Source organism: Carica papaya, chromosome 6 (assembly GCF_054855325.1).
Source record: "Carica papaya isolate Zhongbai chromosome 6, ASM5485532v1, whole genome shotgun sequence".
In the NCBI taxonomy this organism is placed as follows: domain Eukaryota; kingdom Viridiplantae; phylum Streptophyta; class Magnoliopsida; order Brassicales; family Caricaceae; genus Carica; species Carica papaya.
In genome coordinates, this window is record NC_142314.1 from 6,148,599 (window position 1) to 6,161,746 (window position 13,148).

Below are 13,148 nucleotides of genomic sequence, written 5' to 3' on the forward strand. Positions count from 1 at the left end.
TAAAAAAAGGGATTATTGAGGAAAGATATTTTTCTTATTAGATAAATAAATATCATTAATGGCAAAATGAAAAGGAAAAAAAATCAATTAATCATCTTGATTTTTAATTTCCTTTTTAATACAATTTACTTTTTGGAAATTCAAATAACTTTCAAAAGATAATATTTAAACAAACGTTATTATTCTTTATATATAGAAATATTTAAATAATAATAAATTATATGACATTAAACTTTATTTTATAAAACAATATTATTATATATATACGCTGATAATTATACAGTCGAATAAAAAATTTTTTTATACAAATAAATAAGTTACGTAAATTAAAAAAATTATTAATTATGAAATTTTATTTGGATTATTATTATTATTATAAATATTTATTGAGGTTATTATCAATTGAATATAAACCATGTAAAATGTATACATTAATAATTATATAGTTAAACACACATTTTTTTATATAAATAAACAAAAATAATAAATAATTTAAAAATAATATTTTCATAAAATTAAATAATTACCACGTAAATTTAAAAAAAATTATGTCTATATATATAATATATATTTACAGTTCCCGAACTGTTAAAATCAATCATTTTTGAAGTAAAACACGCAGTGCCTAACCAGACTTGACCAAAGCCAAATCCTGGTCATCCACGAAGTGCATCTCAGAAACGCACTCTTTACCAGGGAAGGAGGAAGAAGCAATGAGCCTGTCGCTGCTCCAAGGCTATTCTTCCACTGAAGAAGAAGAGGAAGAAACGGTAGCGGCATACGATGAGCTTTCAGACGACTACGAAAACGGAGATAATCCCTCCCCTGCCGCTGCCATCCCCAGCTACAAATCTTCTGCCTTTGACCTCTATAAGTCATCCTCCAATGACTCCGGACTTCCCTCCGCATTCGACGCTTTCTCCCAGGTACTCCCTCTCAATTGGATTAACGGGTTTTATTAGGTTCCAGTTGTCGGGGCTCTTCCGTTTTGGTTCGATTCAGTACAGAAAGAACCTTGTAATCGACCAATTAAGGCATTCAAACATTTAATCTCTTTTGTGAATTATGTGTTGGTGATAACTTTTAATCTTAACGGGATTATTGCTTGCCCTGTCGGTTCTGTTGTGGTTTCTGGAGATTTCAGGACCTCCCACGTTTCTAAATAACTGCGTCGAGGTCGAATCCCAGGCAGCAGATAGAGTTGCGGATCATCGGCAAAGGAGGCATCATGGTCGCGGAGAGAAAAAAGATTTACCCACAGGTACCAAATTCCTATATGATAACTGTGTATATGAAGTTACCATTTTTTTTAAATACAAAACATAAATCATATTAATAGGCACAAAGGGATGCCAACCCGAATCCAGATTATTTATATATCTACCAAGATGTCAACAACGACTCCCAAATCTTTCATAGAATATAGAAAGTGACTCGAATTTGAAAAGTCAAGGGTTTGGAACCATCTGTTTATAATCCTTTCAAAATTCCCCACATCATCAACTCCCTCAAAAGCATTTTCATTCCTCTCATCCTGTATCACCCAGAAAATGGCGAGTGGTTTAAAGTTCACAAATTTCCTCTGCCGATTGATACTCTTCCACGTGCAGAGTTCATCTTTGATCGAATCTGTCGTCACCCAATTGATACCCAGTAAACCATAAACAGCTACCGGACACTATAGAAGAACATGATTACATGTTTCTCCAACACTTTTACAGAAGTAACAATTGTTCACCATAATCATTCCCCTACTCATAAATTTGTCAATAGTCAGAATGTATCCCCTTCAAACCTTGCACGCAAAGTAAGCAACTCTTGGAGGAGCTTTAACCTTTCATATCTGGCTGAAAGGAAACTTGGTACTAGGGTTTTCTTGCTTTGTCAGATACTTGTAGAAGGAGCTGACCGAACAGAACTCTGTTATGTTATGGCAAAAATTTCTGGGTATTGATCTCCGAAGGCTTCACCATCCAGCTATGGGTTCTTGCCAAAAACTGATTCTATCACCCTTGCTAGCCTTCCATTTAATACAGGACTTGAATCTGTCTCTATCCGTACAAATCTTTTTCCACAAACCTTTCCCTTGCGGTCTTAACAATGTTCTGGTGTACCATCCTTTCTCATATGCACCAAACTTTACTTCTATTACCCTTCTCTACAAGATACCCTTGTCTTTCATAAACCTCCACAAGAAATCTTATCCTCATTGGGGAATTGGCTTCTTGATCTCCTCCCATCTATGAAATGATATCTTCTTATTTCCTCCGAATCACTCCATAGGAATTTGCGTTGAATAACTTACAATTTCTTTGCACCACTCATCGTAATAGTCATAAGGGACATGTAGTAAATGGGTAAGTTGCCCAGCATGCTTTTGATGAGTGTCTCTTCCAGCCCTCTAATCTCTTCTCAAACCTAGTCAATATCGGATCCCACATCCTCATCTCTTGCCACTAAGTTATGGAATATGGTGTATGGGATTTTCGATGTTAATTGGACAATAGCTGGTAGTGTGAGGGATGAGTTATGGGCATGAAAGTGGGTGAGTGGTAGAAAAAAAATATTTGGATCTCATTTCTCTTACAATTTTTTAGGTGTTGTGGAAAGAAAGAAATAAAAGGACTTTTAAAGGGATGGAGGAGAATTTTGATAGGGTTAGGGATAGATGGTACCGAATTTTAGAATGTTTGGTTACCGATAATTTTTAATTCTCTATGGAGGATTTTGGTAAATTTATTGAAGTCCTTGTAGATGTGTAAATATCCTTCGTAAATGGGTTGGCAACCCCTTGGTGCCTGTAATTAATGAATACACGTTATCCTTTTTATTTCAAACAAAAAAAAAAAGAGATTCCTTTGGCTCATCCTTCTACCTGCTTTTTGGGCATTTGGAAGGAGAAAAATTGGAGAGCTTTTGAGAGATGTGGATCTTCCCTTGACATATTTAAAATTTATTGGTTTTAGGTCATAAGTTTTTTTATTAAGAGGCAACCAATATACTCTAGTGAGGATCTTGGGGATCTAGTAGATACTTTGCTAAACATGTAAATATTTTGTATGCAAGTTGCAATTCCATGGTGCTTATGCAATACATTTAATTTTTTTTCTAAAATAAAGAATAATCACTACGAGATGCTACCAGCAAAGTAAACGAGAAATGGGTTAATTATTAATTTTGGGTCTTCTGGTATTTTAGGTTCGTCTTATGGAGGTATGAATGGCTTTATTGTCATGTGTCAACGTTTGGTCTCTTATAACAAGCACTCTTCCGAACTTCTCTTCAGGAAATTATCTTTTTTTTACAGACTGGGTGTAGTCCTCAAACTCAAGTCATCAAACTCTATTAAGCAGCATCATATCATCTCCCTTGGCTACCAATAAATAAGATTAGCTCAGCTTATATTTGTTTTAATAGGTGCTGTGATGGAGGCCAAAGCTCAGCTAGTTGGGATCCGTGACTGGGTAAGAAGTGATATTGAAGGCACTCAGCCTCCAACATCATCAGTTTCCAGCAAGGCACAAGGTGAAGGCAGGCGTGTGGCAGCTGCTACTAATCCCAGTGCTGAAGATGCTGCAGAACTGCTGAGGTACGTTGCTTTTCTTTTTTTTTTTTTTTCTTTGAAGCATGAATCTTGCTAAAAAGCACCGAGTCTATTTTCCCTCTTTTGTGCATCTGAGAGTGGGTATTCATGGAAATATCAGAAAATTTGCAAGATATCTAGTTGTCTACGGGTCTGCTCAGCAAGACATGCATAGAGGGCTAGGAATTTGCACCTTCCCTTCCCCTCATTTGTAATAAGAATGAGAACAACAATAATAAAAGAAGGAAAAAAACAGGGGTGGTACCTAAACTGTGAAGTGGCATAGACCATACACTGATTAGTTGACAAAACGAATTAACTGTTTAGTAATCATAAGAAAGATTGGAACTTATTTCATAATGAGAGTCTATGACATGTATTGAAGCCTATGTTCTATTCTTTGTAGTTAAGCAACAATTTAGGACTGTAATGTGATAACCTAATAAACCTTCTCTATATTCATGGGGGACAAATGAACTTAACTCCCAAAAATTCACACGCTTGCATCCCAGGATTTCAGCCCTGTGACCCACCTCATCGTTCCCAGTTGACATCTTTAGTGAGGTCCCCAGTAAGTATCCACTTATTCATCCACTGTTTTTCTCACTACAAGGGGCTTTCTTATCCTTGTTGTTAGTAGTTTCTTCTATAGATTGGCTGAATTTGTAGAAAATAAAATACCTGTTTAATGGACGCATGGGATCCTTTTAACTCTGCTACAATTACTCTAGTGTTGTAAAAAAATCATTCCTGTGGGAGTCAGAAAATTATGGTCTCAGGTTTTCTGGATCTAGTTATGGAGGTTGACTAGAAAATCACAAAAAAGGATATGTTTGATGTATCCCCTGTCTCTGTGAGAATAAGGACAAGGGCTTGTCAAGCAGGACTTGGGGAGCTCATCATGATTTTGTTAAAATTGTAAATTTTTTCTTTTTTATAGGGGATTGAACTCCCTTAGTGCCCTTTGAATATACCAAGTTTTTTCTTCTCAAAAAAATGCTTGTTAGGAGGAAGCCCTTTGATCCCTAGTGTTTTAAGGAATCTGAAAAACCAAAGCAAGATTCTGCTGAATCTTTTCATTCCCGAAACAACCTAGACTTGTTGATGGTTTCTACGTTCAGTAATTACACCACAACAGCAAAAATTAATCCCCACATTCTCAACTAACAACTGAAAATTTTTAGAATTGTCTTAAGGAAACTCAATGCACGGAACAGATCTAAAATATAAAACTAAATACAACTCGCGTAACCAAATGCTTCTCACTTTTTGATTCTTTGAACATTGACTCAATTCTTGTTGAAAGTCTTACTTTCCCCTAGGACAGTAGCTTTACCCCTCTTGCTTCTCCTACCCATATAGATAAGAAGCCATAAGTATCTTATAAGAATCTCAGTACCTGAACAAATGTAGGTCTCTTGCACAGTCATTGATCAGTTAAAAATATCTGTGTTTGTGTCTGCCCACATCTGTGTCTTTTGGTCACAGTACTGGTGGCTATGCTTTTGCTGAATGTGTTGTGTTACAGAGTGTGCTTGCATTGTGGAATACCCAAAATCTATTCTAATGCTCGAGGAATGTTCTGTCCATTATGTGGCGATCGCCCTCCCACTGACCCGAGCAATGAACCAAAGAAGAAGGGTTCTACTATAAAAGAGAAGGAGAAGAACAAGAGGATGAAAGGCCAGTCATCTCATGCCACATGGAAGAGTGAAACTGAGATGCAACTTAGGCAGCAGTTTGATTAGCTGAGAGTTAGTCTGGTGTAATGTAACATAACTTAGGAGATATAAACAGGAAAGTAGATGACCGTTGAAAAATGTACTTGCTGCTAGCTGTTGACTTGGCTCGAAAGTGCAGCAGGACAAGTGGACAGAATTACTTTGAGATTTTGTTCCTTTATGTCATTACATGGTTTCTGTCTTAAGGAAATTCTATAGTACCTTCACCTTTTGAGAGGTTAGCATCAAATGTCATGCAAGCTCTTTACTTTCTTACCAAGTTATTTACTGTTTGTTACTTAAAAAGACACCTGAAGGATACCGTTCTGATAATTTTAAAAGTGAAAACAATTTCAGTGATAATACTCTGTAAGTGATGCTGGATAATAGAAGTTGCTGTCTTTCAACTTATCATAGTGAAAACAAATAGAATTTAAGTAAAAACAAAGAGGAAGAAAACAATAACTTACGATGGCAACATAGTGTATTTAAGTGCTGAAACGTCTGAGAGACATGCCAATATGTTATACATTATGCCGATACAATCTATCAAGGTCTTCAACATTTTAGAGATGTTCAAGAGAACGTGTCGTGCAAACAAAATTTATTTAAATATTATATGTTATGATTTCTGCCATTTAATATCATCTCGGCAGTAAAATTGTCTTATATAAACCTGTATAATATGTTTTTATATCAAATTATTTCGTGTTGTTAATTGGTCTAATAAATTCAATAAACTTTATGTTATTTTATATCTTCCGTCAAAATGAAATTTCTGCTATATTAGTAATTATTTTATACGTCATTTTTTTTTTATATTAATTTTTCTTGTACCATGAAAACAAATTTTTTTAAAAAAATATTTATCAATTGTATCAAACTGATCACGGATAATTTAATTAAATCAAATAATCTCGTACATTTTCAAAATTATACCATATTGATATCAATTGACATTTGATGTTATGCAAGAGAAAATACTTGTAACGAAGAAGCTTATATTTGGTCATTCGTTTTTCAATCATTCAATATATTAACTGATGGGAAATAGTTTATTAGTGTTATTTGAAAATTAAGAAGGGTATTGAGAAAAATTTGCCCATCAATAAAAAAAGTTTACCACTCGTGCCTTCCCTTGGTGCATTTCTGCAATGTTCAATGCAAGGCACTCTCATTTTTCAGTGTCACTTGTAAGTTAACGTGCCTGAAAATTTAGGTTGAGATCAAGCAATAGATTTTTCTACAAAAGGAAATATGCCATCTAGATATAGGAAAAGTTATATCTCATTCCACAATATAGAATAGTAGTAATTGTTTCATTTTTAAAAAAAAACATTACTTAAATATTTATATAGTTAAATTTTAATAAATATCATCATGTCCTATTATTTAATAAACTTTAATTTCAATTAAAAAATAAAAAGGACAATTAATACTCAAAGTACGAGTACAGAAATTTTGTGATTATTCATTAATTTGAGATAACGAAACATTTTCTGCTCACATGCCGTGAATAAATTAGTAATGAATTTATCTACTTCAACCGTCAAAACAGCTATTACATAAATTTGTATTGCTAAAAATATACAAAATTGTTGATTGCAATGAAAAAATAAGAGCAATACAAGTTAACCAATAGACTTTGGCCCAATATATGCTCCTTTCCATGTTCGAAAATCAGTTTTTAATTTTTTAAAAGTAAATTCTCTATGCTATACACATCTTTTTCAAACATGTCTTAAGTCGTAGTGAATGATAGTGTCATATTTATTTGCATGGTACCATCGTTAAATACACTCACAACACTAAAATCGCCTGCGTAAAATAATCCCTGCTTTACGAATGTATAACTGAAGGTTGCTAAACTAGAAAGCATTATCACAGCAGAGATAATCCAAAATACAGAAAATAACACAGATAAACCATCATGCATAAGGTTGGAAAAAAAAAAAAAGGAGAGTTGTAATGCCAAACAACAAAATCACTTAGACATGCATCATCACCATGATGCAAAAACATTAGCCAACCTGCAAAAAGTTACAATATCAATGCCCTAAAAGTCGAATATACATGTATTTAACTCAAAATCAGGTGGAGACTTGGATGGGCTCAAACCAACTTCAGGCGACTCGAAACAAAGTTTAACATAATAGGCAAATAAGGCAAATCATTTTTAAAACAATGTTCGGTTTCATGTTTGTGGTTTGTTTTTTAGTAGCTCAAACTCTTGTTTTTTTAGACAAATAATCTCTTAGGAGACATTTATGCATGGGTGAACTTCTAAATGATAACACTTAATGGTATTGAATACTAATACAATAGATAAAAAGAATATATGAGATAGTCATCTAAACTACTAAATATTTTATGTACAATGACAAAAAATCAACTGTTGAGGAAAAGAAACCTACAAAATTTGGCTTCATGCCTTAAACACGAAGCTAGAGCCTAGAACTTGAATTTATGAAAAAATCACATAATTTAAATACAATCTGGAAATAGATAAAAGTACTACTTGTGCTAAATTTTGATTTAATGCAACCTTTGCGAGCTGATAGTCCTTACTCCAACTTATGGTAAAGGAAAATATATCAGCTAATGGGAAACAAAAGTATCAACATATTTCCCTCTGCAGAGTCGAGACCAAATATGATATGAACATGAATATACAATTTCCTCCGCCAGCTAGAAAGCACGTCGACTAGAGATACTGAGATATTAAATTGATAAAACGTTGGGCTTTGAGTTGACAAAGAATTTTGAATTGCGACTATTCTAGAGTAGCAAAAGCCCGAACTTAAAAATAAGACAGCATGGAAATGAGATAACTAAAGAGATAGAGATATATGCTTATCTATCTTCCAATTTACCTCTATCCGACTACCATCATATTTTTCTTTTATAAGACTATACAACTTAAAGTTTTGTAAAATCTACATGTTTATATAGACTAGAACTGTTTATATAGACTAGAACGCTGCATGATCATGTTTTGTAGTATTGTAAATAGCGCACACATTTGATGAATAAAATTACTTTTAATTTTTTTTCTATTCCTTTCAGAGTATCAGAATGAAAAAAAAAAAAAACATTCATGGCAACCAGAGCTACTCCGTTTTTTTTTTAATAAAAAAAAGCCTCACTTCCTCTCCCACATTTTCTTTTCAGTCACAAGTTTCTCTCCTCCTGCCAGTGACTTTCTGGTTCTTCCTCTTCTCAGTCGCAAGCCTCAAACTCTCTCAAGCAGCGATGCTCATTACTGAACAGTAGTATTCTTTTTTTAGAGCCTCAAATTTCGAGATTCTCCCTCCTCCACCAGCCGCAAAAATCATAGAAACAAAATTTTCTGTTCGAAGCTTTCTCCCTCTTCCATTCTACGAGAAGATCCCACTCTGTTTCTCTATATATATAATATACATATATACAATGTTGGTTCCTTCTTAATCATTGGGTTGAAACCTTCTCTCTCTGCTACTACAGCACGAAGAGCCATTTTCTTTATATTTATTTTTTATATATATATATTGGTCTTTACCCTTGTTTACATAATAATAAATATTTTTAAATCATTAATTGTATTTTGATCTAGCAACATGAGTCTCTGATCTTTCTCTACTATAGCTGACTCCTCTTTCTCTTCTTTTTTTTTTAACTTTCTTGTACTTCTCTTCTTTGTGAGTTTCTAACATTAAAAATTATGTCAGTAAGCAACTTGATTTAACCAATTATTTGGTTTGAAATTTCTTTTCGTTCCGAATTTTTAAGGTTCTCAAGCATATCAACAGTACTGGTACATGGCCGACTGAAACTCTGATTGAAGACAAGATACAGGTACCAAACCCAAATGCAATTTTATGGTCCTCTCATGGACTCAAGTAACTGTCTCTTCCTATGTACTTTAAAGCCTTCTCAAACTCAACATCTCTCTCACGGCTCAAGATGCTCGATCTGCTATTGAACAACTACTTTGAGGTCAAGCTCATGCTCGACTTCTTCAACTCGATAGAACTTTATAGTTCTAGATCTGATTCAATTGATGCATATCTCCAAAAGGTAGTTCTGTTTGACTCCCTTATGACCATCGGTTATGAGCTGTCTAAAAATGATTTGGTTTTTCAAATCCTGGAAGGTCTTCCTATCAATTATGAAAATATCATCATTAGTTTAAGTTCCCAAGAACCACTATCCTCATTCTTCCAACTTTAGACAGCACTGCATATTCAAGAAGTTCGACTTGCACGACGTCAGAAAAAATCTTCCTTTACAGCCAATTCCTTTCCCTTTGTTGCTACAAAAGCTTCTCAGCAATCCCATCCATGAACTAATCTCTTCAAATTGGTTGTTCGCAGTTTCCTTCTAATTACAGAAGGCATCGTCAATCCCGTGGCAGAGGTCACAATTAACCTATCAATCGGTCTACAGGCTCTTATCAATAGTTTTTGCATGGAACTCTCAGCCACATCATGAAGCTCAATATTCCAATCACTTTTCCCCAAGTTTTCAATGTCAATTTTGTTTGAGACATAAAAACACAGCCTGAGAATTTCCTTCACTATTGAGGCAAATATCCACATAACCCTTTACCAAACTAACTCAACTCAGAGGTTGATTGCTGCTCTTCAACTCAAGGAGCCCCATAAAACATTCTGGTTTCATAATACTAGGACAGCCTCTCATATCACAGCCACACCAGGAATTCTCAATTTCTCTTCTCCTGTACCTCTAAAGTTATTTATGGAGATGAGTCCTTCCATAATGTGTCTCACATTGGTTCTTCTGTTCTCAATTGGTCTGGTTAAAATTTTTACTTAGAACAATGTTTTTCTTGTGCCTTCTCTCACCACTAATCTTATCTCAATTTAGTGGTTCACTAAAGATTGTTTGAAAAGGGAAGTATATATAATTTTTCTTTTTTGTAATATATAGAATGAGACCTATTTAAGTAGAACCTTATTACGGTGGAATATCCCATAGATCATTGAATTCTAAAATAATTAGGTTTTTCTTTTATGTAGATATAACAACATTATAAATAATAGGTGTGTTATCCTCTATAACATTTAATAAAAGATATAAATTTTACTACATGGTCTCATAGGGGAGATGTGTGGCAGCATCCCGTACTAGGAAGCAGTGAGCTTGGCAACCCAGGCTGCGACAGCACCTGTCGGACAGAGAGGAATCCTTTTGACTCCTCTCTCGCACGATGAGAAGAAAAAAAGAATTGGGGTTCATAAGATAGAAGAAACTCTAAAACCAGTCTAGGAAGTAAACCAGTTGAAAGGATGTTGACCAAACCAAACCTGGTTCAGGGATTAAAACTGGTCTTCTAACTTTACTGTGAACCAGTCCAGTTCATATTCACCTTGTCAGCTGCCCAACCTGCCCAGCCTGCCTAGGTGGAAATTCCACTATTTGAAGGTATAAGTTCCCGTATTTGGATCCGAAGGTGCAATAAATATTTTTTGTACATGGCACGGCCAAGAAACAAAAGGTGGAGGATGTTTGATACTAAGGATAGTTGGCAAAAATTGAAGAGCTTGAACGAGAATATTTTGTCAAGGAGCTTTGTTGCACGTGAATCGTAAATGTATGAATGTGATGTACTAAAAAATCCATTGTTCCTAATGGCATAGGTAAGAAAGCAACTTTGCCACCCACTGCTACTAGATCACCGCCCCCCCAAGTCAAACTGGTACTCAGCTATTTCACTAGGGACTGTTGCACCAGACGCTAAGGAATGAGTATTTTGTATCCATTGAGCAAAAACAGGTTGAAATTGTATACCAGTATCTGAAAACATATCTTGTGGACGCCCTAAAGAACTCATGGTATCATTATGAATATACAAACCAAACTGGGAAAGCCTAAAAATATACATATCCAGTTGAGATGTGATATGATTACAAAGACTTGGCAACACTCTGTGAAAAAAATTTATTGAAAAATTTATGACACAAACCAAAACCGTTCTAGAATATGAAGAATATTTTAAGCATTTATACGACTTAATGAAAGCCAACAATCTCACTCTTGCAGAAAGATTTTTTTGTTTCTAATTTTATTAGGGAATCAAATGAGAACTGCATCCAATGATAAAATTGTTTAAACTATGCTCGCTTAACTAAGCTTTTAAACAAGTCCTACTCTAAGAATAATCTATAATAGAAATGTCTCGGAGTTTATATTTCACCGCCAGAGTTGCCCAACTACCAAAAAGGTCCCAAGCAAGGAATCATGAACGAACTTTCCAAACCATGGAAAAGGAGATGGAGCCTACAAGGACAACGACAGCTTGTTATAAATGTGAATATTGATAATTTCCAATAGCACCGTGGCTCAAGCAAAATAGTAATGGAAGTGGAGGAGATTGCTAGTGAGGGAACAATATAAGAAAACATTCCTGAAGGGCCAGAGGAGGATGGAGAAGACCTAATAGGCACTTTTGTCCATATAAGTAATAGAATGGGTGATTACAAGTTTGCATTCTTTTTTAGACGAGGTAGCAGCCCAATGAATAAGAATCACGTAGTTAACAATAGACCGTTAATGGTAATGGTAACCAACAAGCAAAAAATGACTAGTCACATCAAATATTCAAAAGTAGCATGAACCATGCAAGAATACAAGTTTATCTACAGCTTCCAAATAATTTCGTTTGGTGAATATGATATGATACTGGGAGTCAACTTGATGAAGTAATTCAGTCCAATGATATTCGACTTTATTCAAGTAACTGTAAAATCCAATTATGGAGATTTACTCATAGTGCTTAATGACAACGACTTTTATGAAGAGTCAAACACTAAAACAAAAGAAGCTAAAGCGAGGACGTGGACCAAACAAAAGCAAGTAATAGAAGGCAGAACCATATTCCCAGTAATGGAAAGTCCAAAGGAGATATAGACGTCAAATAGCTCCAACAAGATATTGGGAGCATAATTTAATGAATATGAGGATGTTTGAGGAACCACAAGGGCTACCTCCAACAAAACCTTTTGATCACGCCATCATATTGTCCCAGAAAAATATTTCAGTGAATGTACGTCCTTATAGATATTCATTCCATTAGAAAAAACGAAATAGAGAAGCAAATACAAAAAATGTTGGCGACTCACTCATTCAGCCCAGTCGTAGCCCTTTCTCCTTGTTAATATTATCAGTCAAAAAGAATGATAACACCTGAAGTTTTATGTTAATTAAAAATAACACAATTCTCTTGACTATAAAAGATTAATTTCCAATATCCATTATTAGCGATTTATTCGATGAATTACATCATGCAACTACATTCTCCAAAATTGATCTTTGATAAGTATCATTATATTCGAGTTAAAGAAGAAGATATCCTCAAAACTACCATCAGGACACACCAAGACCACTATGAATTCAAGGTGATGCCCTTGGACCTCACTAATACTCTAGCTACATTTCAAGCCTTCATGAATCATATTTTCAAAACTTTCCTACAAAAGTTTGTCTTTCTGCTTTAATGACATACTAATCTCTAATACTACTAAACAGGAGCACCTTGACCAGCTGGAAGAAATTGTGAAGATATTTAGAAGCAACAAATTATAAGCCAATTAATACAAATACTGTTTTTCTCAAAGGAAAGTGGAATATCTGGAGCATATCGGATTGATTTTTCAATCAAAAGAACTATGCGAAATCTTCGATTTTTCCCTCTTTCTCTATCTTTATGCCATAGGAACAATACTTGAATCAATAGAGAACTTTTTCTTCTGTATCTATATGAATCAATTACAAATCGACATCATTACATTTCAAATCCTTATCGATATCTCTCAAGGAAAATCTCAAATTGGATCCCAAATTGA

General features: G+C 34.5%; 2 protein-coding genes across 3 annotated transcripts in view; one reads left to right on the forward strand and one right to left on the reverse strand.

The window, feature by feature from the left end:
• Positions 1–592: 592 nt before the first annotated feature.
• Positions 593–5,580, forward strand: LOC110816195 (plant/protein). 2 transcript variants are annotated; one of them, XM_088223173.1, is made up of 5 exons: positions 593–926; positions 1,138–1,261; positions 3,199–3,213; positions 3,418–3,589; positions 5,112–5,580. In XM_088223173.1, exons 1-5 carry the CDS (start codon positions 714–716, stop codon positions 5,329–5,331), a joined length of 744 nt encoding a protein of 247 aa, XP_088079299.1. In that variant the 5' UTR covers positions 593–713; the 3' UTR covers positions 5,332–5,580. The 2 variants fall into 2 exon arrangements, with proteins under 2 accessions (XP_088079299.1, XP_021899962.2); XM_022044270.2 differs by lacking the exon at positions 3,199–3,213 and having other exon boundaries at positions 596–926.
• A 1,173-nt stretch (positions 5,581–6,753) lies between these two features.
• LOC110816136 (dentin sialophosphoprotein-like protein) overlaps positions 6,754–13,148 on the reverse strand; it is a 52,160-nt gene continuing 45,765 nt past the window's right edge. Inside the window, exon 10 of the transcript XR_015821672.1 lies at positions 6,754–8,017. The gene's annotated coding sequence lies outside the window, so the exon portion shown is untranslated. The remainder of the gene's footprint in view (positions 8,018–13,148) is intronic.

Excerpts from the sequence above, each read along its gene's own strand:
- LOC110816195 (XM_088223173.1), top strand. The coding sequence starts at position 714 with ATGAGCCTGTCGCTGCTCCAAGGCTATTCTTCCACTGAAGAAGAAGAG. Across the intron at positions 927-1,137 it reads CATTCGACGCTTTCTCCCAG|ATTTCAGGACCTCCCACGTT; the intron begins GTACTCCCTCTC and ends TGGTTTCTGGAG. Across the intron at positions 3,590-5,111 it reads GATGCTGCAGAACTGCTGAG|AGTGTGCTTGCATTGTGGAA; the intron begins GTACGTTGCTTT and ends GTTGTGTTACAG.